The following is a 24,483-nucleotide window of genomic DNA, read 5'->3' on the forward strand; positions in this document are numbered from 1 at the left end:
TGCATACATAAACTCAATAGACAAAATGCACTTTTACAGTTTATGACTCTCTTGAGAAAAACCCAACGCCTAAAAGTTGAAACAATTTGTGTTTAAAAGCTCAACCACGCAGAGTTAACATACAGAGTTACCAGTATCTCTAAGAGACTGTAAATAATATACTCCCTTTTAACCATAATTGACTATCTAGAAGAGTTCTACAACTGAGATAGGTGAATAGTCACTATTTTGCAATTACCTGTCCACTGCATATTGGTGTGTCCCACCTATCAATTTTGAGAGTCATAAACTGTATAAGTGTATTCTGTCTATTGAGTTTATGTATGCATCTATTTTAACTTTTTTTACTTATTTACAGTAAAGTTTATTTTTGCTATTTTTGCTCAACGATTTATTGCGCTACATTATAGGCTGTAGAAACTCCCTGCCTCTATATTTAAGGTGATGGTACTTCGCGGGAAGAGGTAGAGACTGCATGTTTAGATTTATAAAAATGGTGCGTCACGGTATTCCCTCCTTATTCCAAACATTCTTTCAGTGTTCACAATGCCTGGGAGAATGACTCCCTTTTCGTAAGGTAGTCTCTGTATTTCTAAACAGGTAATGCCTTTCTGGCTCCCCCAAACAACCCTGGTAACTCTGGGTTCGTTGCTGGGTTTTCTCTGTTCGCCCGGAGTACTCCTGCTATTCCATTCGGTCTCCCGTGCTCTGTCTCTTTCGCAGGTTCCTCTCTTGCTACGGCAACTCCACAGTGGTGAAGGCTGGGCAGCTGGAGGCTTTCATCTCATCCACACGGCTCAGTGGCTTCCCTACACCTGGCTTCTCTGCTGTACATAGTGTTTCTGCTGTTCCGTTTGGTCCCCCGCATTCTCTCTCTCTTTCTCGCGTGGGTTCCTCGCTGGCTGCAGTGACTCTACTTCGGTGAAGGATGTGTGGCTGGAGGCTCCTTCCACATCTGCATGGTTCAGTGGCTTCCTTCCTCCTGCCTTCTGTTCTTTCCAGCCCTCAGGTCTGTCCTCCCCACTGCAGACTGAAAAGGGACACGACTGGAGTGGCTCTCGCACTGTGATCTCCTGTCCCCTTTTGCTTGGCACAGCTTCCTTGCTCAAGGGAGGGCTTCTCCTTTGCTTCAGTCCTTCTTCCCTTTTCATCTTCAACTGATTTACAGATTGTCCGTATTGACTAAAATGTTGATCTTGGTTCTGCGGGCTATTCTTTATTACTCCACGCCTCTTTATCTCAGTATTGATTTTCTCAATTGTGTTATTTGTACTCTTCATCGTCCCAGTTTCCATATAAGACACACATAGGTGGTCCCTACTCTTCGTTGTCCCAGTACTCTTTTAGGGGGCCAAACCATCTACCGTACGCAAGTACATGGGAGTGTGTAGTATTATGGGACCCTGTATAGGGTAAGAGGATGAGGGAGGTTGGGATATGTATTGGGCAAACCATGTTCTTCCTGGACAGTCGTCCCTAGTCCCACAGGGGGGATCCCTCGGCATGAGATCCACCCACTGAGTAACACCACGAGGAGGACTATGGGTTAGTGTTTTCACCTCCCTGACCTCATGGGAAGGGGCTCTCCCTAGGGGAGAAAGAATAACATCCAAAGATGTGTCACAGTGAGTAAATTTGGCAGTACATTTCGGCAAAACTAGCTTACATCTGCACCTAGCCTTCATTATCCTACCCCAGAGAGCCCACACATTGTGGAGACAGATGCTTTCAGTACATCAATGGTGGCAGTCCTATCTCTGTGAGATCAAGAGACTGATAATCTACACCTATGGCCTTCTGGGATGTTACGGGTGGATTCGCATTTCCGCATGCACGAGCCTCGTTTAGGCTCACGCATGCGCTGTTTAAATAAATGTGCTCCCAAACGGCAGTTGCCACCGGGACTTCACCAGCACCAGACGTGTCTCTGAGTATTACTCTGTGTGCGTTTGTGTGTCCCTAGTCCCACAGGGGGGATCCCTCGCATGAGATCCACCCACTGAGTAACACCACAAGGGGGACTATGGGTTAGTGTTTTCACTTCCCTGACCTCATGGGAAGGGGCTTTCCCTAGGGGAGAAGGAATAACATCCAAAGATGTGTCACAGTGAGTAAATTTGACAGTGCATTTTCTGCAAAACTAGCTTACATCTGCACCTAGCCTTCATTATCCTACCCCAGAGAGCCCACACATTGTGGAGACAGATGCTTTCAGTACATCAATGGTGGCAGTCCTATCTCAGCGAGATCAAGAGACTGATAATCTACACCTATGGCCTTCTGGGATGTTACGGGGGGATTCGCATTTCCGCATGCACGAGCCTCGTTTGGGCTCACGCATGCGCTGTTTAAATAAATGTGCTCCCGAACGGCAGTTGCCGCCGGGACTTCACCAGCACCAGACGTGTCTCCGGGTATTACTTCATGTGCGTTTGTGTCTGACTGTATGAGGTGGCTCGAGGCATCCGCCAGCTATAACATTGGCGATGAGGATGGATGCTCGTGGGAGGATCACGCTTGCACATGCGAGCAACGTGTTATCAATCCTTCCTCTGACGCAGCCCGAATCCGACGATGTGAAGGTCGGCCATTTATTCGTGGAGCAGTTGTGGCCCGCGAGGGTGCTCATGCGCTGCCCACACATTCACACAACAATTATTGGAACTTTCGTGGTTCTCCAAGCTGGGAAGCCGCGATTTTCGGCTGTGAGGCCCATTTCTTCAAAATGAAAACGAAGAGCCAGCAATACAAGTCCAAAGGCCAAGCTCAAGTGGGTCACTGAAGAAGGAACCTGCATAACACACTGGCAAAGCATCCAGGTCAGTGATCAACAAGAAAGGGCCACCCTAGAAAAACAGGTTTGCGGCCTCAGTTACATACGTGAGGTGCCTGTGCGACTTGCGACGATGAGTGACACTGATGGGTAGACTGCAGCACCGGCAAGAATGCCACGTCGGCAGCATGGCTCTCTGGAACCCATGCCAGACTTCGACACCTCAGGCCCACCCTCCAAGTTGGGGCCCAAGTGGCTCATTTGGGTTAAGAAGCTGGACATGTTCTTCAGATCGACAGGGGAAGATGATGACAATGCAAAAGTTGCTACGCTTCTGTACACCGCAGGAACTGAGTTGCTACGCATCTATGAGTCCCTAAACATTCAAGTGGTAAAATATGCCGCCGTCAAGACTGCGCTTCGGAATCACTTCATTCCGCTTTCAAATGTGGACTTTGACAGGTTTGTGATGTGTGGGGAAAAGCAACACGACGAAGAGTGCCTGGACCAGTTCTGTGCACGACTGCGTCAGCTCTCGAGCGCATGTCGGTGGGACAATGACGAGATGATGATCAGATACCAGCTAATACAAGGATGCACCTCAAGCAAGTTACGTAGGCAGATCCTGCGGGAGCCCGGAAGGACTTTAGTCCAGATCCTAGACAATGGCAGGATATACAAACTGGCAGAAAGCAGGGGGGCAAAAATGGATGCAGCTGTACGCCCCATCAAAGGGGAGGAGGCGTTTGCTCTAGGGAAGTCATCCACATCAAAGTCTCGATGGAGCCAAAAGTGCCAAGATACAACGCCTGCTCAGGGATCCCCAGCTGTGTGCCAGTATTGCGGGTACGATCTACCACACGGCGAGGACTGCCCTGCGAAATCAAGGGTATGTGGGAGGTGCAATACACCTGGCCACTACGCGAGAATGTGCCGAGCTGCAGCCCCAGTGACGACGCAGAGGGGTCCTGCGAGGGCGGTTGGGAGTAATTTAAGAAGGCCGAGGAGCATTGCCACATTGGAACAAGACACACAGAGACTCAATATTGCTGATGGAAGAAGATGACAAAGACATTTTCTTCATATCTAACATCGCCACGCGTGCCAAGAAAAGGAGGCAGCCCACCTGTGTACTGGACATCAAGGGCACCACAACACCAGTCCTCATTGACACATGAGCATCGGTGTGTGTTCTGGCCACGTAGCACTACAAGGCAATCCCAGGCCCACCGCAGCTGGACCAGTCAAAAGCCAGAATTTACACATTTGGAGGTGACACGCCTCTGCCAAGCCAAGGAGTATTCATTGCACCAGTTACTCATGGACCCAATACAACCAACATCAGCCCACACTCTCTCCTGAACTGCGCAGCATCAGCGACCCTTAACATCGTCCACTTTACATTGGCAGTATATCAGGTGGACATTTAACAGCCCCTGAGCAGGTTTGAGAACATTTTCAAAGGGGTGGGCAAGCTTAAAGCGGCACCAGTTCGCCTGCATATCGACGAGACTATAAGACCTACAGCTCTTAAGCATAGAAGGATTCCCTTCTACCTCAGACCCCAAGTAGAAAAGGAACTGCAGAGTCTAATCGAGATGGACATCATCGAGAAAGTTGAAGCGCCCACGCTCTGGGTATCACCCATAGTAGTAGCGCCTAAACCCAAGCAACCAGGTGCTGTCCGCATTTGCGTAGACATGAGGTTACCTAATGCGGCAATTAAAATGGAGCGCCACATCACCCCAACGCTGGACGATATAGTCAGTGAACTGCAAGGGGCTAAGGTCTTTTCGAAGTTAGACCTACATTCCGGGTACCATCAGCTTGAGCTTCACCCGGAATCTAGGTACATAACAACTTTCACCACCCATGAGGGACTATATCAATTCAAGCATCTAGGTTTTGGCGTGTCCTCTGCAGCCGAGGTATTTCAGAACACGATCAGGGGTGCACTGGCTGGCATATGTGGGGTCATCAACATGAGTGACGACATGTTGGTGTTCGCATCGTCGGAAATGGAACACATGAAGCGGCTGGAACTGACACTGCAGAGACTGAATAAACTTGGTCTGACACTACACCGCAGCTAGTGCGAATTCTTTAGAGATTGCATTGAATTTTTTGGATTCATCTTTCACGCAAAGGGGATCTCGCCTGACCCAGAAAAAATGTGCGACATTCGCAAGGCTGCTGCACCTGAGTCGCCAGCGGAAGTGCACAGCTTCCTTGGAATGGTGAACTACTGCGGCTGTTGTATAAAAGGACTTGCGTCACTCTCGGAACCCCTCTGAGCTCTGACAAAGAATGAGGTGCCGTGGATGTCAGACAAAAAGGAACAAGAGGTGTTCCAAGACATCAAGATGGCGCTGTCTGATCAGGACACCATGGCATACTTTGATCCCACGGTTGAGTCCGAGATTGTGGTGGACGCCAGCCCCATGGGGTTGGGTGCCGGACTGATGCACGCGGGCACGCAAGGAAGCATTCGCCAAATTGTGTACGCAAGCAAGGCTCTGTCAGAAAGGAGATATTTCCAAATTGAGCGAGAGGCGCTTGCAATTCTGTGGGGCTGCCGGCACTTCCGCCTCTACATTGTTGGGAAGCCTGTGGTTGTAGTCACCGACCACAAACCTCTCATCCCCATCATGGCCGGGCATCATCAAAACCTCCACCATGCATAGAATGCTGGATTCTGTCACTCATAGAATATGGGGTGAAGCTCCTGTATAGGCCCGGAGCGTACAACCCCACTGACTACCTGTCCCGCCACCCAAATAACAAACGGGAGCAAGGCCAAGGGGAGGTTGTGGCCTGTCAGGAAATCATACACAACGTTGTGGAAGCAGCCATGCCAGTGGCACTGTCAAGAGAGGCTGTCGCCAGGGCGTCCAACGAAGATGAAATCTTCAAAGTGATCCAGGCAGCCATCTGGAGTGGTGGGTGGAAGGAAGTCCTGAATAACAACACCAGGCAGGAAACAAGAGCGCATAGGGATCTACAGGCACTCTGGAAAGTGAGAGATGAACTCTCAATCTCAGAAGATGGCTTACTCCTGCAGGGCAGACAGATAGTCGTTCCCAATGCACTGGTACCCAGAGTACTCGAACTCGTGAATACAGGTCATCAGGGTTCGGCGAAGACAAAGGCTAGACTGAGACCAAAGGTGTGGTTTTCAGATATGGAAGACCGGGTGGAGGGGCACGTGCAGAGATGCTTACCGTGTCAGGCGACAAGCCTAGCAGAAAGGGCGCCTCCCATCAAATCTATGGACAGAAGTGAACTCCCCTGGGGGACTGTACACGCTGACTTTGGCTCAACAGGCAGAGGGATGTACTTCCTGGCTGTCATGGACCAGTGGTCGAGGTACCCTGAAGTAGAGCTGGTAGACTCCACTGCGTGCGATCACGCCATTCTGGCCCTCGAGAAAATGTTTGCGACCCATGGGTTTCCGACCATCCTGTGCTCAGACAATGTGAGTCATTCGCAAAGTACATGGAGGAGAGGGGGACACAACACAGGAAGGTAACACCCCTATGGCCCAGGGTGAACGGGGAGGTGAAGAGATTTATGAGGACACTGAACAAAATATTTCGGATCTCTGCGAATGGAGGGGGCGAACTGAGAAGAAACCCGTTTGATTTCTTGCGAGAATACAGAACCACTCCCCATCAATCGACGGGGGTCTCCCCAGCTGAAGCGCTGTTTGGACACTGCCCCAGAGGGCACCTCCCTGAACCGGAAGCATGAGCACCAGGCATGATCGATGACACCAGAGTCAGGCAGGAAAGAGCGACCAGGAATGAGAAGGAGAGTGAGAGGAGAAGACTACAGGAAAAAGAGGTGGCTTTGGGTGACACTGTGCTGGTCAAGAACCGCCATCCAGAAGGGAAATTGTTGCTCACGTATGAGCCACAACCCTGGACAGTGACTCATGTAAAAGGGTCGATGATAGCAGCGGCAAATGAAAGGGGAACATTAACCTGAAACAAATCATTTTTCAAGAAAGTAAACTTCAGTCCCATGGAAAGGTCGCTTGAAGAAAATTCAGAGCCAGAAGCACGAGGAGGCATCCCCGAGGCTGACAGGGAGGGGGAGCCCTCACCGAATGATGTCGCGCCACTGCCGACCTCTGGGAGTAGCAGCGGTACCCGACGAGACCGGGGAGACAACCCTCGGTGCGATTCAAAGACTACATCATAGACTCCGGGGACTGAGCCGGTAGAACACTGACTTGAGTGACTCATGTTGAGTCCTGGTTATGTTCCATTTTGTTACTTGTTTCTGTTTAAAGAAAAGGAGGGATGTTACGGGGGATTCACGTTTACGCATGCGCAAGCCTCGTTTGGGCTCACACATGTGCTGTTTAAATAAATGTGTCCCAAACGGCAGTTGCCGCCGGGACTCCACCAGCACCAGACATGTCTCCTGGTATTACTCTGTGTGCGTGTGTGTTTGACTGTATGAGGCGGCCCGAGGCATCCGCTGGCTATAACATGGTCTAAGACGTTTAGCCCTGCGCAGCTCCGCTACTGAGTTACTGGCCATTAAGCCAGCATTCAAGGAATGACCGCATCACTTTTCTTTTAGATAAACACATCATCGCCATTTGACTGACCACCAGAACCTCTGATTCAATAGGCAGGATCTAAAGTTGTCTGATGCCAGATGTGAACTAATCAATCAGTCTTGGCTTCAAGTGCCTTTTCATATATCATTCTGGCACTTGTATTCCTTTATTTATATACCTTGCAGAATTGCAAATGAGAAGTGCCTACCGAAGTTCAAGAGCTCTATTTTAGCATATTGTGCGTACTAAAGTGTAAAGAAAGTGGTTATGTGAGTAAAGTGGGAAGCGCATTTTCTGCAAAGCTAGCTTGATTTGTTTGCATGCAGATTACAGATTTCCCTGGTCATGCATGTATTTACCTATGGGATTCAAATAACTCCAATTTAGCTACTAAAGTAGCCCTGTAGACATAAGAGGACTAAAGACTCAGAACATCATGGAAAGGTGGCAGAGATGGACCAGTTAAGAGAGCTATTCTGGTAGGGTCAGTTTGACATGCATGCCTAACTCTTAAGATATTTGTGAAACCTACATATTTGCTCCATTTGTGTACTTTTACCAAATGAGTGACATTAGTCTTAAGGAAGAAAGCCCATAACATGACCGGTGATCACTGTGATATTCCCCCAAGACCGCAACTGCAAGGGGAAAAGGAGCAGAATGACAGAGATGAGAGAGGAAAGGGAAGCCAAAGACAAGCAAGGTTGGGGTTGCTTCCTCACAGGATAATTGAAGTTGTTTGTTCCAGGTGCAGATTCATGATACCTGTCCATGTATCACACATTTAACTGCCAGAAAGGGTGTGGTCAGTTTACAACTGCACCCGCACCCATGATGTACTTTTGTACACCATACCATCTCCTTAAGCGTACAAGGAGAATAGGGGTGCTGAACAATAAAACCCCAAATTGTCACAAGCTGTATTGCCATGCTGTAAGGAATACACTTGATTTACTGAATCTCCCCAAAATTCCTTACGGGCAATATTTTTTTTTTAATTTATATTTATAATTTGTTTGCATATTCATGACTAAGCCTGTGCAAACATATTACTTCAAACTTCAAATCACACGAATTTCAGGTGGTTTGAAACCTTTGAACCAAGGACGAAACTATGACATTTCAAACCAAAAGTTCAAACCAATTGGCTATATGGGAGGAGACCTTTGGTGGCCGAGCTGATTTGAGCCACATTCAAACCTGCACTTCCTGCCTGGGTCATTCACTTTACAGATAATGTACAGAGTATTCTATGCCCGAAGGTTTGCTTAAATCACAGCCATTTTTCCTTTCACCCCACATCTACTTTAAATACAGCACTTTATTTTTGTAGTTGAATCATTTTAATTTCAGAAAAGTTTTATTTTATTTTAACTTGGTTTAGAAAGAGTGGAAAAAGAAATAGTGGGCTTCATTCTACCTCTGCTGGTATCCTGGTGGTAGAGACGTCAGGATACTGGCAAATGTAGTTATCATTTCCAGAACCCGCCACCCGATTACGGTGCTGGAGGGACTGTGTTAATCCCCATTCATGGAGTACTATAGGCAATGCAGGTGCCGGTAATGATGGCTTTTTTTGCCGGTAGGGTCCCTAGCTTACCTCTATTTTGCTGGAGGTAACCCAGGTGCCCCACCGGCAAACCCGTAGTGGGCGGTGCGGTAAAGGGCCAGTATCCATGAATACCAGAACTTTTTTTTTACCACACAGGCCAAGTTAAAATGAGGCTCGGTGCATGGTTTACTCAGAGCCACTCCTTAGAGCACATTGCTGCTCTCTTATTCAACAGATGTTTTCTTTGTAAATAGCTGAAATTATAAAAGGGAGCACAGAGCATTTATATACAAGTGGCACCAGTGTAGGGGGCAGGGGTGCCTGAGAGTGAGATCAGCTTGTGGTCTGGTTGTGTGACATACACACACATGTTTTCGTTTTTTTTTGTGAGACTTATTGGCATCTGGAGAAACTAACAGTGACACTTGGCAGGGAAAAGTGACATACCTTTTGAGAGGCAAGACATACAGAGTCTAGAAGTGAACAAGTGCATAGTGAACATGTCCCAAGTTGAAACCTGGGTGCAGAAATGCAGGGAATCATGACAAGAGATAACACCTCATAAGCTGCGGGGGAATTGCACAATTGTCCTACCACGATTCTCAGGTGTACGGAGAATCAGAGAGTCCCTTGGTGCTAATGTGTGCTTAGACAGCAACGTGATACTTGGGGGGGGAGAATGTTGCAGACATCCAGAGAGGCAGGAGATAACTACCAATGACAGTCCATTTCTTGATTTGAGTGAACTTCACAGGTGCCCCTGGGGGACACTTAGGTACAGGGAGGAGCAGAGAATCCATTTCCCGAGCTTTTGCTTTTGTGTGCTGAGATAGTGATGTGGCACTTGAGTTGGAAGAAAGTTACAGACATCCAAGGAGGGAGGAGATATGTCTACCAGCGACCGTCCATTTCTGGAATTGAGTGAACTGCTTAGGAGCCAACAATACGGTTAGAGCACAGAAATACTCTAGAGGCAGGGGAGAGGTGCTGCTTATGGTCCATTTACACCAGCTGCAGCACTTGCTGTGTGCACTGTTGATGCTGTTGCATCACAAGGCCAATTGGGGGTAATCCCACATCCCACCACCATCCCCTGAAGTGCTTTTGAGGTTCTTGCAGTACAAGTACATGCACAGGAATTGGAAAACTATGATTGTGCATCCAGACCTTCAGAGAAAGTTACACTTCATTTTCATCCACTATCCAATTCACGACAGAGCAACACAAAGTGCACTTGAACTACACGTTGAAATTGAACGTTCTAGGCCTTTGTCTCCTCAAATCCCATACACTGAGGAGGAGACTGAAAAAAGGAAGAAGTTTACATTGACACAGATGATGGTGATGATCAAGATAAAGATTATGATCCATCAGAGTCCAGACAGGGATGTAAATTGCTGATGCAAAGCAGTAACCCCAGTGATGAAGAGGAGGAAAATGTGACGACAGACAGAGGAAGAAGTAGTGGAAGCATGAACCCCAATCTGTGTACAGTCCCTTTAAAAAAAAAAAGCCTTCCTGTCAAAGATCAGAAAGTGGAACATATCATCAGGTGCACACTAAAAGACCATTATTGCCACCACCAGCACCACATTCAGAAGAACCTAGCCTGCGTGATGTTAGTCCACAATGAAAATCCAAAATATGGCATTACTTCACACAGAATAAAATGCAAATAAATAGGACAACTTTCACAATATGCGCAGATCTGTGTGCCGAGTAAAGGAAGGTACTGACTTTTGTGGATCCTGTCCTGCCCTCATATGCAAGAAGAAATCGATGAGTCACTTGGAAGCTAACCTGACAGCTATGTGATCGTCATCTGGTACCAGGAACACAATTCCCAGAATTCATAGTGTCAATGACGTTCCACACATGGAAGTAAAATCCACTTACAACCAAGCAACGTTGCTACTCACTGTGGCCCGTGTGTCAGTGAACAGTATTCTCTGTTCTGTCTTCTGGCAATGACGTATGCATTCACCAACCTTTGGCTACGTTTTTGGCTTAAGATTTTTGATTCCCTAGGTCCACTTTGTTAAGCGGATCTGTGTTTTTTTCCTCCGTAGTATATGTTCTTTATTTTTCCTACACAGACTGGATTAGGGATACCAATGTCTGCTATAGGGCTAGATGAAATGATTAGATTGCGTTCCACCAGCCGCATAGTGAAATCTGTATGTTTTCGATCTGCTTCGTTCCAATTCGCCATTCCGCAACACCAGCATATAAAAAAGAGCACTGTAGAGTTTCTCATGCCACTGTGAGAACTCAGCATGAATTGTAAAGGGCCACGCAGTTTCTAGTGCCACTGTGAGAACCTAGCACAAAATTAAAAGAGCAGCACAAAGTTATGCGTGTGACCGGGGCACTAAAAGCATGTTTTTCTGTCCCGAAGCGCTGCAGCGTTTTGGGACAGAAAAAAAAGAAAAAGAAACAACCAAGAAAATGGGCGCCATGCAAAGGAAAAACGGAGTCCGTTTTCCCTTTCCATGGCGGCCATCGGGAGCGGACACGCTGGGAACAAAAGTGCTCCCAGCGCGTCCGCTCCCGAAAAAGAAAAATAAGCAGAAGGTAAGTGGGGTTGGGAGGGAGGGGACAAAAAAAATAAAATCGTACCTGCGTCCCCGGCGGGAGACGATGGAAGCTTCCAGCCGTGTGGCGGCGCGGAGCGGGTATGGCCCCGCTCTGAGTCTCCACACTCCTGGAGGCTGCTATCGCCCCCCACCGGGGACGCAGGAGCAAGCAGGAAAGTAGGGTGGGGAGGGCAGGGAGGAGGAAGGGAAGGGAAGAAAAAAAAGCTTACCTGAGTCCCCGGCGGGGGACGAAGGCAGCCTCTCAGCCGTGGGGAGGCTCAGAGCAGGGATGGCCCCGCTTCGAGCCTCCTCATTGGCTGAGGGGCTGCCACGCCCCCCACCGAGGACAAGGCAGCTGGAATCCCAGCCGAGAATCGAAGGATTCTCGGCCGGGTAAGGACCTGGCGAGAGCCAATCAGAATGTGTGTTGCATTCTGCTTGACTCTCACTGGGTACTAATTCTTGTTTCTCCCTTGTAACATTTTGCTGGCCCTATCAGATAAGAGAGAGGCAGGCAGGAGATGGATGGAAAAGGATGAAATGGCATCAGGATAGATGTGCGGAGGGTGAAAGAGGGCACCATGTGAAAATGGGGAGTTGGGTCAGGGCTGGGTGCCAAGTTAATAGCTTGAAACATTTTTCATATCGAAGGTTATTTTTTCCATATTTTTGGAAGTGCAGCACCGATATAATAACCACGAATATTTTTGAAATATTCAGGGTTATTTGTAGGTTTTTGCTGATATAACCACAGTTATGGGAAAACAATATTTTTTTAAAAGAAAGGTATAAAAATAGGATTTATACAAAGTGGAATTTTGCAGCTAAAGTGAGGTGTGGGGTAGCCTATTGGGGCAACATGTCAAGGGATGCAATTTGGCCCTGGCCAGTGAGCACAAAGGCTATGCTCACTGGGCAGGGCCAAAGGCTAGTGGGCCAAAATACATGTGCAGTGGCCATGGTCTTCGGTTGCAGCCACCTAGGGAGTCCAAAAGAAACATATTGGGGGACATGTACAGTAGACACGGCCGAAGGCCATGGCTAGTGACCGGGTAGTGTTTTAAATTATTCAGTGGACAAGGCCAAAAGCCCTGGCTACTGGGCCTGAAAGACATATATAGTGGATCCTCCTGGGGCAAGCTTACCCTCGCTACGGCAAGAGCTCTATGTGGAAGGTTCCAAGGGCAACCCTTTTCAGTTAAACTATTTTGAACTGGCAGAACTACACCTATTGGTAAGACTACCTGTAACCAGCAGTGTTTTTTTAGTCACCATTTTTCCTTCAAGAAAATCTCCTATAACATTTGGTTTAAGAGTGAGGGTAAGCATTGGTTTGGACAAAGACGAACTTTGGTTTTGGATTCACGGACATCGAGGGCCGTAAGAATCATCAGTTGAGGGAAGTTATGGCCAGGCAGACTTTACACCATTCCCACACAGTTTTATAATAAAGGTTTCTGAACTGTTACTTTTAGGTCTGTGTCTCCCTTGATACCACGCCTGTCTCACACTGGTGGGACCCAATATGCCTTTGGATCCCTAAATAAATAGCTCAGCCAGACCATGGGTTACTGTCTGGCCACCAGAAAATAGGTCAAATGGCTTTTCTGACTAAAGATACTCACACAGCAGTTTCAATGCCTCGCAGGAAATAGTATTATATTTCAAATGGGTAACAATAATATTAACATGATTCATTACAGTGTTTAAAGATGGGAAGATTCCAGCATAACATGCTATATAAACTGGTAACCGTTATTTTTTCTTTATTTTTCCTTTTTGTACATTTATTTGTTAGGTGTTTTCAAATTTATATATTTTTTTATTTTTGTGTTTTTTTAGGGCGAATGATCAAAACTGGGGATTGTAAACTTGAAACCAAAGACAAAACAGAGTTATTATTCTGGCTCAGATTGCTCTGCAATGTGCCAGCATGATATTTGTTGAGGTATTTCTCTCTCTCATCAGGCCTCTTCCTCGGTGTGAATCCCGACCCCACAGCATGGCAAATTCTGCAGTACTGGGTGAAGTAGTCCCAGGACATCAGGGTGTCCCTGCGGTCTTCAGGGTGAAAGTGGCTCTTGCTAACTGCTGCATGCCTCTATTTTTGTGTGAGAAAAGTGTGACTGGTAAGGTACCTAAAGAAATACAAAAGTTATGTTTCTTCCTGGGGTGCCTCAGAATGCTAGAGGTGGTTGAACCAGGACTCTTTGTCACCTCTACCACCTATCACCCCAAGTCGCACAATACCTTGGTGGCCTTTTGTGGAGGGGCTTGCTGCAGTGGCACAGAAATACTCTCATGGCCCTGAGCCAGTACCCCCGTTCTGCTTGCGCCCCACTGATGTCTTAGGTCTTACACCTTGCATTGTCATTCCCTCCTCCTTGTGCTGTCATTCTGCTTGCACTGTCTTTCCACCCTGCATTGTCATTCCTCATTCCTTAGCCCATTATAAATATAGCCCATTATAAATGGATAATGCAATAAAGAACTACAAACGCCAAAACTATTGGCTTTGTCAATGGTTGTTATAAAGAGGGACCAGATTTGTACATGCCCAGGGCCCACAAGATCATAAATGGCCTGGTTTTGCTTAGTGTTGATTCACATTATTGGGTAATACATCTTGGGGATGCCAACAAACATATCTATAAGGTCCCAGAGTTTGTTGACAAAACTCTTCTAAGCAAATAATTCAATACTAATTAACTCTGTTTTAAACAAAAATATGTGTAATGACAATGCTTTCATCTATGATTTGTCTTTAAAATTATTTTCTCTGTATGCCCATTAAACAGCATACACACAATTACTCCACAGAATCTCTCTGTTTTTCACATGTTGATTAGATATGACATTCAAGTATATTTTTGACCTTTTTACCATCCTCCCTCTCCAGGTGGAGGTAGTAAGTTGGGTACATCCCTCGGTCCATCCCCTTCTTGTCTCTGGTGATTCGGCATTTGATGGTGACTCCTTGTGGAGCTGGTCGGATGGAAAACTCTTCCAGGTCATCAACATCTATGACAGGCTCGTTTGAAGGAGGGCTGGGGGCAGAGGCGGCTTCCTAGAAAAAGGTAGAGAGACGATGCATCATCAGGTCACTGTTGGGAAAGTGAACTTTTCTCCTGGATTGTAAGACCAGGAAATAGCTATTAAGAGCCCAATATTGACTGAGTCCTTTGGCTGAGGTTGATGGCCGAGACTGAGCTCTGTGTGCACTCGGAGGCCTCTGTCGTGGCAGATTGTAATCCTGCCTTTACACACTTCATAGAGCAGAGGGGTGGCTCGGGAATAGCAGGTCATGCCAAAATTACTTTGCCAGAACGTCGATAATCCATCCAAAACCTACAAAAGAAAGTAGTAGCTCTGCTGTGACTGGGGGGCCTGAAATTACCTTACTACTTTATGACACTGATGCCCAAACAGCAGGCCCATGATCATCATGACACGCTATGTCCCACTGCTATAGAAATTAGAGGTGCAACACAAACAATATTTCTTTAGACTGCCCCAGGTTTAAAGGCACGTTTGCAAGTGATCACAATGGCTAGTGTCTTTAAGATGTAAAATGGTGCACAAAGACTCCATCCAATGCAGGCCCACAGCAGCTATTTTCAAACAAAAGATTGCAAGTCGGTTAATGCTGTGTCACTGTTATAAGTAGTGATTGGAGTGAGTTGAACAGTATTTACAATGTATCACTACTACACTTTCTACAATGTTTCAACAATAGATGAGCAATGCCGACTATTGCTACAATGGAAGTTGGAGCATTTAAATTGTAGCATTATGAGCATTCACATGTTAGCGAAATACCGAGTGTGCAATGAAGGAAACAATAAGCACACCTTGTTGTTAAAAAGTACTGTACATTTGGTCTGATAACTTCTGTTCTGATGGTAGGTTACAATTTTACTGTGTATTTGAGTTGCAGAGGAGAAACATACAACCTTGGCATCTAGGCTGAAGACAAAGGGAAAGAGAAAAGGTTTGCAATTTGGGAACTCCCGTCCCCTGAAGACTATCTGAGGCCTGAATAGATCAGACTAAAACATTTTAGGTAGTTTTCCTAATATTCTGTATATAAGGTAAACAATTCAATTTATTATAAGTATTTACAGAAAAAAAAATCAAAATGACAGTTAGCTTGTTATCACAAGTTCTTCTTTTATTCTTGTTGTTAGAAAAGCCCAACACGTTTCACGATAATACTGTTCATCAGGGGCAAAGTAGTGATTCTATGAAAAAGATATGCATAAAACAAATTAAATTCAGGTTATATATTGGTCTATATAAATTCTGGACATAATATTTCCATTTGTCTCTTTATCTTTAAGTCTAACCAAAATTGGATTTACCCATAATCTTGTGTGCCCACTTTACCAATTTGGACATATATTTGCAAAAGAACAAGAACACTCAGCATACATTCCACAACCATTGATTCCCTAGTTGGTTAATTGGTTAGTATTCTACAAAAAATGTTATTCTCCCAACACAGAAAAGGCTGGAAAACACATGCAAGGGTCCTTCACCTCCAGTGAGGTCCTGCATTCCGGTGCAGCTGGTAGAGAGGCAGATCTTGCTCCATGTGCCCTGGCAGTTGTTATGTAGCAGAGCTTGCCTCTGACTTGGACACTCAATCTTCACCGCGCTGGTGGAGGACTTTGGGAAGATCAAATCTCCCAAACAAAGTCCAAATACATTCTTCCTGTATTGTCCTAAAGTTGAATCCGAGAAGGAGTGGGAGACTCCCTCTTCTGTAGGCAAACATTCATAGATAATTGAACAAAGCAAGCCAGCCTTAACGGGTCAGAGCTCTTTCCTTTTGACAAGTGGTCTTTGACTTCTTGCATAATACCCAAAGTGCTTTGTGTTAAACGAAGTGGAGGAAACAGGAAGGAAGGAAAGGAACATAGAGAAACAAGATGGTGGAACCTTTCGCCAACTGTGCTGAGCTCCTTCTAGCTAACTAACCCACCACATTCTCAGATCCATAGCATCAAAAGTCCTTTGGTATGTCGCACCCTGGTGTGATTCTAATCCTTTCGTATAGGGTGTACCCTTTGATATAGGTTTCCCAGGACAGCTGCTGCTGAGGAGCTGTTTTGCCGGAGAGAGTTGTTACCCAACCTCACAAAGGATCAAAAGAGAAGCATAGTCTTTCGATCTCTTGTCCTGCGAGCCGACAGGGACAGGCTGTCTGACTAGAACACACACAACCCTTCCACAGCTGGGTTGGGTTCACATTGATGACATGTGTATGGTTCAGGTCAGATATGGCTTTTAATAATTATATAAACCCTCCACCATCATAGGACTGAGGGTATGGCTTATATTTTCAGATTACCCTTCCACCAGTTTGGGTGTTTATGATAATATTGTGGCATTTTTAACAAGTTACATGAAATCTCTGCACTGCAGTGACATGGCTGTCACAGAAGCTGTCAAACAGGGCACCTTTGACCTCTGAACATTCTCTGTGTTACTGAAGAACAGGAGCTGCAGATTAGAAGATTGGTGCAGCAGGTCAAAAGTGCATTTTATGCTTTTGGCATGGAGCTTACTGAAAGGGTTTTCTGATTTGCAAGCCCCCCTTCTGAGATGGAATTACCTGCATGATTGTGTTAATTAATACAAATTGAAAAAGCCAGAGCTTCTACACCCCAAGCCAGATGACAATTCCTCACATGCCCTGAGTCACTTTATTATCAAACTCAAAACACACCATATAAAAGAATAGGCTTTTTGCACTTGGACTGTTTTTGCCCTATTGCTAATTGCGCATGCACCAATGCAAAGTTTCCAAAAATGGCGCAATATATTTTCTCTGCAGTCCTTTTAAATCTCAGAAGGTCTCAGCCATTAGTTTTTGAAGTGAGTAAGGTGTAATTGCTTGCATGCAAAACATGCAGCCTAGAATTAGGCTACATAGTAACACTTAGCATGTTTGCTTTACGCCTTAGGTAAAGTAAACATGGTAAGTGTTAATACGTGGCCTACATGTAGGCCAGTTCAGCCACGTAATAATGAGTGAGGGCTGTTAGGGGATGAAGGGCCCACACCTAAATTAAGTGGCCCTGTGTGCCCTTCACATGCACACACACACATACATGACTTTCACCCGCGCATTCATACATCAAACTCCTTGCATGCACACATTCACAAAAACAAACACAACAACATACAGGCACACATGTATACACACATTTACCTGCTTGCACCATCACAGTGAGTAGCCATGGAGGACCAGGTGCCCCTCCACTCCTTTACGCAATGTTGACACACTGATTTACAGCTGTCAGTTAGCGTGTCCATGTTTCATAGAGGACTGGAGTGAAATCTGGTCCTTGGATGGCCCTCCCCTCCTCAACGCGGACATGCTGACTGACAGCTGTCAGTCAGCGTGTCCATGTTGCGGAAAGGAAGGGGATGGCCATCTGGTCCTACGTGGTGGCACGACAAGTGGTGAGGGTGCAAATAGGTACGTTTTTTTTATTTTATGTAATGTGTCTGCATGTATGCATGCATACATGCAGACACATTACATAAAATAAAAACACACAAACACTTACCTTCTCACACCCACACCATGTATCACTATGGAGGACCAGATGACCCTCCCTTTCCCAATGCTGAGAAGAGAGAACTGCTCTCCTGTCAGTCTGTGTGTCTGCCCTGTTAGAGCAACGGAGGAGGGGGGCCATCTCGTCCTTTGTGGCAGTCCTGCACTTGGTGAGGGTGAGAACACCGTCACCCTGCACCGCCAGGGAGGACCTGATTTCCCTCTCTTCCACAACATGGACACGCTTTCTGGCAGCTGAGGACTCCTCCTCTGTCAGTCACTGTGTCTATGCTGTTAGTGTAATAATGAGAGGCAGAGGAGCCAGACTTCCACCACACCACTGTCTCTTAACATTTTATGCTCTGTTATGTGCTTAGCCTCTTCCATGTGCTGCCAGTTCCTTGGTGCATGGCAGGCAGAAGCAGAAAACCATTACTCTGCCTCTATCTGCTGTGAATGGAGCAGCTGGAGGCACACCAGGGAAGCTGAGAACATAAACAAAGATCAATGTGAGCTACTGAAGAAGGGAATATGTTATACAAAATCGTACTCCTCATTAACCAAATAATTCAAGACCCACAAACATTGGCGGAAGGGCATTTCAAAGTAACACATTGCGCATTGGCCGTTGTTTCCAAGTATTGCCAGTTGTTTTGGCCTTATGGAGGTGCTTAGCACCACAAAAATGTGCCAAAACCAATCACTGGAATGTCCTTGATGACTGTGACAGGGACAGAATGGTGGCCCTGTCAAGGGGGCAGAGGGAGTGGGGAAAAGGGGAGGGAGACCACCCCAATCCAACACCCAACCAAACAGGGGTGCCTCAGTTTAGGCAGGCCCATCCGCACCCCTCCTTACATGCGGGGATGGCGGCCTCCAGGCTGCAGAAGCAGCATAGTAGCCAGGGAAGACGTGCACTGAGAAGACGCTGGATATCGCGGTACCATCCCTGGCAAAGGATGCTGGAAAAGTCAAGTCCACATCACCGGCCACTGGATGTAGCAAGGATATACACGGCACCAAGGGGTGTTGTGTCCATCACCACACCGGAAGGTTCCAGCAAAATGTGTCTGCTGGAGTTTGCACCCTAAGGGGGCCCACTAGCCCATCAGTTATTATTTAAATATTAAGTAAAGGCCTCCAGAGTAGCCTTTTTCCCCACTTTTCCACTAGGGAATATTATTATTTTAAAACGCCCTGCAGGCCTTGAGCCATACAGCGTCCTTGGATCCCAACAGGGTCCATGTTGGAAAAGGGGTGGGGATTACCATCCCTTTTTAAGCCCTCTCTTGGCCTTCCCCTCTCATACCCCTGGAGCCAAGTAAGCTATTCATTAAGGTAAGTGGCCAATCGTGGGAGGTGGTGGTGTATTTAAGTAAGCCTGTGTGAAGTCTTTATTGTGGGTTAGTTGGGTGAGGGCAGAACAGATTTCTGTGGAGTGTTTGTGTATAAGAGTGGAGAGTGTGAGTAGTAGTGGTAGAGTAGGAGTAACAAGGGGGTAGAGGTAGGAGTGGGGGAAAGCAAAAAGGGTGACCAGTGCACCCTATCCCTGTGTTCTATGATAGCTGGAGGGGTGAGCATGGCACTGTACCCCTGGGTTCTGTCTTAGTGAAAGGGGTGATCTGGGCACCATATCCCTGGGTCCTGTGGTAGTGAAAGGGGTGAGCAGGGCACCATATTGCTGGGTTCTGTGATAGCGAAAGGGGTGAGGAGGGCACCATATCCCTGAGGTTTGAGCAGTAATAAAAGTAGTTGGGAGTAAAGACAGCAGGTAGCAGGAACAGTGCGGTAGCGAGTGAGATACACAGGCAGAAGAGTCGTAATTGGTAGTAGAGGGCACTAGCAAGCACTATTGAATAGACAAGTCTGACAGTAAAAAGTGTGGGAAGTAAAGGTAGGACAGGAATAGTGTGAGCAAGGAAGTTGGAACAGTAATAGACGGTGAGTGAGAAGAGTGACATTGAGTAGGAGAATAGGAGTAGCTTTGGCATAGAGTGAAACAGATTATAACTAGAGGAACAGTAAGAGGTGTGGAGTAGAGTGAGTGAGAGGAAGGAGGAAAATGAGGTAAAGTGGTAGTTGGAGGTAAGAGTTATAGCAAGCGTGATACCGGGAGGAAGAAGGCACCATCCATAACTCCCTAAGACTACTAAGTAGGCTACTAAGCAAGTTGGGGAAATTTAGGGAAAACCTGTAAGACCCATAGGGAGACATATTGCCATCCCAGTCAGAGACAACAGTTAGGGGGTTACCAATCTGAGGACTCCTAACCCCCCCCCCCCCCACTAGGGATGCCTGGGTTAGGGCAGTGTGGATGAGACCAGGCAAGTCAAGACAGAGAGGGATGTCCCTAGCTAATTACCCTCAGGCCCTAACTGGTCCAGAAGAACCATGAAATCAGAAGCTATTCTGATCATCTGTTATTTTCATAAACACCCTTGGACTTAGTCTAAGGGTCAGAATGATTCTTTGTGGCAGGCCACCCAGTCACATGACATAAAGAAGACTTCCCAATTTAAAAGTATTGAAATAGATGAATTCAGGGTTATACATTAGTGAGGGTTGTCTATAATACTGTAGCTTGGTATCCACAGGTAATTGGAGATAGCTGGTGTTTTTTCCCTTAGTTTCTGGGTCTTCTGGTGTCGGGAAGCGGGTTCTAGTGTTTAGGGCTTTCTTGTTGTGGTTTTGTTCTGGGGGTTGCGGGTCCCGGTGCCAGTTAACAGGTTGCAGTAGCTTATATGGGGGCCATTCGGTGGTTGGTGGCCGGAGCAAGTGCCTTGTAGCGCCAGGGAGTAGCTGGTGTTAGGGGTTGCAGTGGGAATTTTTGCACAGGTCAGGCTGCGGTGCCTGGGGGGATGGGCATTGCAGGGTTTTTCTGGTGCCAGGGAATCGTGCCTGGTTTGGGCGGAAGTTTTCCTTCCCCGGGTCGGTGGTCACATTGGAGTGCTAGTGGTTTGTGTGTGTTGTTAGTGAGCAGTGTTTTCTCAGGGCGGTCCACGAGTACTGTAGGGGTGCCGTATGAAGATGGTGGGCCAGAAGGCTAATAAGCAAGGGCTCATTGATGCCAAGGCACTGAGGGAGGCCCTGGCGATCATCAGCAGGGCTTCCAAAGCGTGGCTTGAGGGGGCAGTGTCAGAGGTTATGGGAGGGAAGGAGGGAGATGGAGGTAGACCGCAGAGGCGAGCTGTGGCGGACGGAGCGCTGGCAGCAGTAGTGGCATGTAGCCCTGTGGCCGGGAAAGGGGGAGCCTGGGAGGTGGGGGGGCAGGAGGTCCAAGAGGGAGACTCCCAGGAGAGCTTCAACAAGGGTCGGGGAGGGAGGAAATAGAGCATGGAGGGTTTTGGGGGTAGAGGATGCAGGCAGAGAAGGAGGTGAGAGGAATGGGCATGGGGTGAGGGTATGGCAGAGGAGGGGAGATCGGGTGCAGAATGGGACGGTAGCGCAGAGAGGTAAGGGAGGTAAGTATCTATAGAAGAGTGTGAGTGGGAGAAGGAGGGAGCGGTCACCGCAGAGCAGTGAGTAGAGGGAGAGGTGCGGAACGACCTCCCCGTTTAGGAGGGTGTCGGGTTTGGGGTGGCCCCCACAGTTCGTCAAGAGCAGCCAAGAGAGGGTTTGGGAATGGCCCCTCTACAGGATGTTGGGGTGCAGCCTAGAGGGCGCAGCACGGCCCCTAGCGAGGAGGATCAGAGGGTGGGGGTGAGGACCCCTCGCCCAGGAAGAGAAGAGCAGGCCGGGGTTCCTACGGCTCCACCTAGAAGAAGGAGAAGGAGTGGTGGGGCGGATGCCCTGAGTTCAGCAGAGGAGGAGCTGCCCGGAACGAGCATGTGCTCGCAACAGCCCTGGTATGGCATTTGGGGATGATGATGGGGTGGAAGAATATGCAGGGCAATGGGGCGATGAGAGTTACAGGGTGGCTAGGAGGAGGGGGAGAGGGAGTGAGGGGTTAAGGTGGGAAGGGGATGTGGAAAGGTATGGAGGTCGGCAGCTAAGCGGCCGGGGGAATAATTGGTTTGGCGAGACTTTTGACATGTTTTCTTCATGCAGCAGGAGCCTGTTGAGGAGGGAGACGAGGAGCGTTGGAGTTGAGGCAAGGCTGCAGTCGGGTGACGGCAGGGCAGAGCAAGGTGAGCAGGGTAGGGAGTGGTCAGCTGCATGGCAGAGGGGAGACACGAGGTTGGGGGTAAGTGGGGAGGGGGTAAGAGTGCAAGGGGCGATGAGAGATGTGGGCATGCAGGCTGCAGGGGCCTTTGCTGGGGAGAGAAAGGTGTCATCAGTGGAGGTCCAGACTGACGGGGCGATGGAGCCCGGGGCAACTGAGGTGCAGGCAACGAAAGAAAAGGAGACAGAGGGTAAAGGAAAAGATAAGAAGTTGCCATATATGGGCATCACTAAACCATTGGGAGCACACTTGATGTCATCTACAAAGGATAAGATTTGGGCTGGTGAATTTGTGGACGTTTTCAAGCTGTTACACAGGGAGGTCAGAGCCAAAGAGGGTTTGAAGGAAAAGGAGAGGGAGTAGCATTGCATCCAAAAGTACCGGTGACAATAGAGAATTGGACATCAGCGTTTATCATATACGCCAGTGTTTACTGCGAGACATTTCTGGAGAGGTGTGCAGCACTTTGGAAGTATATGGATGTGATTAGGAAGGCTTTTACGAGCTTTGGAGGTTTTGCGTGGGTGAGATATGATGAGGAATTTAGGGCAAGATTGGCGGAGGATAGCCAGGCGGTTTGGGGGGAGATAGACATGGAACTCTGGCTGCAATGGATGGCGCTGACAAGGCCTGCACCGAAGGTGCACACGGCAAGTGGCTTACCCGTGCCTTACCGGCCCTTTCTTGGTCGCCCCGCTCCCAAGGGGGTGGGGGGAGGAGGCAGGGGTCAGCAGCTGGCAGTGTGTTGGGGTTTCAATAAGGATGGCTGCACGCGGACAGCGTGCAGGTTCAGACATGAGTGCACCAGATGTACAGGTCGGCACCCGGTCACACAGTGCTTTCAGCAAGGGGACCGAGGGTGGGGGCGGGGAGATGGCCGAGGGGTTGTGGGAAAATGCTTCTACTCCAGTTAAGGTCAAAGTTCTGGAGAGGTGGCTCACTTTTTATCCAGACAGGGAGGGGGCGAAGATCCTGGGGGATCGTTTTAGGGAAGGTTTCAGGTTAGGGAACCAAGGTCCCAGGGTGCGCAGATGGGCAGAACATTTGAAATCAGCCAAAGAAAAGGGGGATGTGGTTAGGAAGAAGTTGCTCATGGAAGTGGCAGCCAGGAGGGTGGGTGGTCCATTTGTGGATTTGCCAGGCGATTTGGTGATATCCCCGTTGGGGGTGGTGCCAAGAAGGTGCCAGGAGAATTCAGACTGATACATCATTTATTGTGGCCGGAGGGCTTGTCAGTTAACGATTTCATTGCCCCGGAAGATTGTGGGGTGTCATAGGCGAGTGTGGATCAGGCAGTGGAGTTGATAAGGAAGGTGGGTCACGGAGCATTTTTGGCAAAGTGTGATATTAAGACAGTGTTCAGGTTGCTGCTGGTGCACCCAGAGGATTTTTGTTTGCTGGGGATGCAATTTGAAGATCGTATCTATGTGGACAAGGCTCTCCTGATGGGGTGTGTGATTTCTTGCGCTTTGTTTGAACATTTTAGTTCATTCTTGCAGTGGGTTTTTACTTATAGTTCAGGTGCGGAGGGGGTTTTGCACTACCTGGACGATTTTTTGTTTATCGGCGGGGCGGAGGATGAATCAGAGTGCAGGAACATGCTAAAGACTTTTCAGGGAATTGATGCAGGAGTTGTGGGTGCCTTTGGCTGAGGATTGGTGGCTTTGACCTTTTTGGGGATTGAGCTGGACTCCAGGACAATGACATCACGCTTGCCGCATGACAAGTTGAGTCGTTTGGTAAGTTTGCTGGAGAAGGTGGTGGTGGCGCGGAAGATGACTTTGCTTGAGATGCAGCAGTTGGTAGGGCATTTACCTTTTGTAGCAACATGTTGCGGGCCATGGAGGGAGCTAAATGCCCACATCATCAAGTGAGGGTTTCAGGTGCGGTACGGGAGAATTGCAGGATTTGGCTGCGTTTCTTGGAAGGATTTAACAGGGTGTCCATGTGGCTACAAGGGGATCCTGTAATTTGGGAGGTGCAGATATTTTCGGATGCAGCAGGGGCGGGGGTTTCAGAGTTTTCTGGCAAGGTAGATGGTGCGCGGAGAGGTGGCCGCCGAGGTGGCTGGAAGAGGGGAGTATAGCATTCCTTGAGTTCTTTCCTTTGTTGGTGGCATTGGAACTGTGGGGCAGGGAGTTTTCAAATAGGAAAGTGAATTTAATGTGGACAATGAGTGTGTGGTCAATGTCGTCAACAGGAAATCAGCAAGGGACCAGAGGGTGGTGAGGCTATTGAGGGAGTTTGTGTTGCGATGCCTGGAATGGAATGTGCTGTTCAGC

The 24,483-nt window shown here is 47.8% G+C and overlaps 1 protein-coding gene across 3 annotated transcripts in view; it reads right to left on the reverse strand.

Annotated features, from left to right (window-relative positions):
* The window catches only part of TUB (TUB bipartite transcription factor), a 1,920,898-nt gene that overhangs the window by 165,449 nt on the left and 1,730,966 nt on the right, over window positions 1-24,483 (reverse strand). For all 3 annotated transcript variants that reach the window (XM_069623730.1, XM_069623732.1, XM_069623731.1), the window contains one exon: window positions 14,347-14,538. In XM_069623730.1, coding sequence (XP_069479831.1) covers window positions 14,347-14,538 — 192 coding nt within the window. The remainder of the gene's footprint in view (window positions 1-14,346; window positions 14,539-24,483) is intronic.

Source organism: Ambystoma mexicanum, chromosome 11, assembly GCF_040938575.1.
Source record: "Ambystoma mexicanum isolate Mex_15411 chromosome 11, UKY_AmexF1_1, whole genome shotgun sequence".
Taxonomy (NCBI): domain Eukaryota; kingdom Metazoa; phylum Chordata; class Amphibia; order Caudata; family Ambystomatidae; genus Ambystoma; species Ambystoma mexicanum.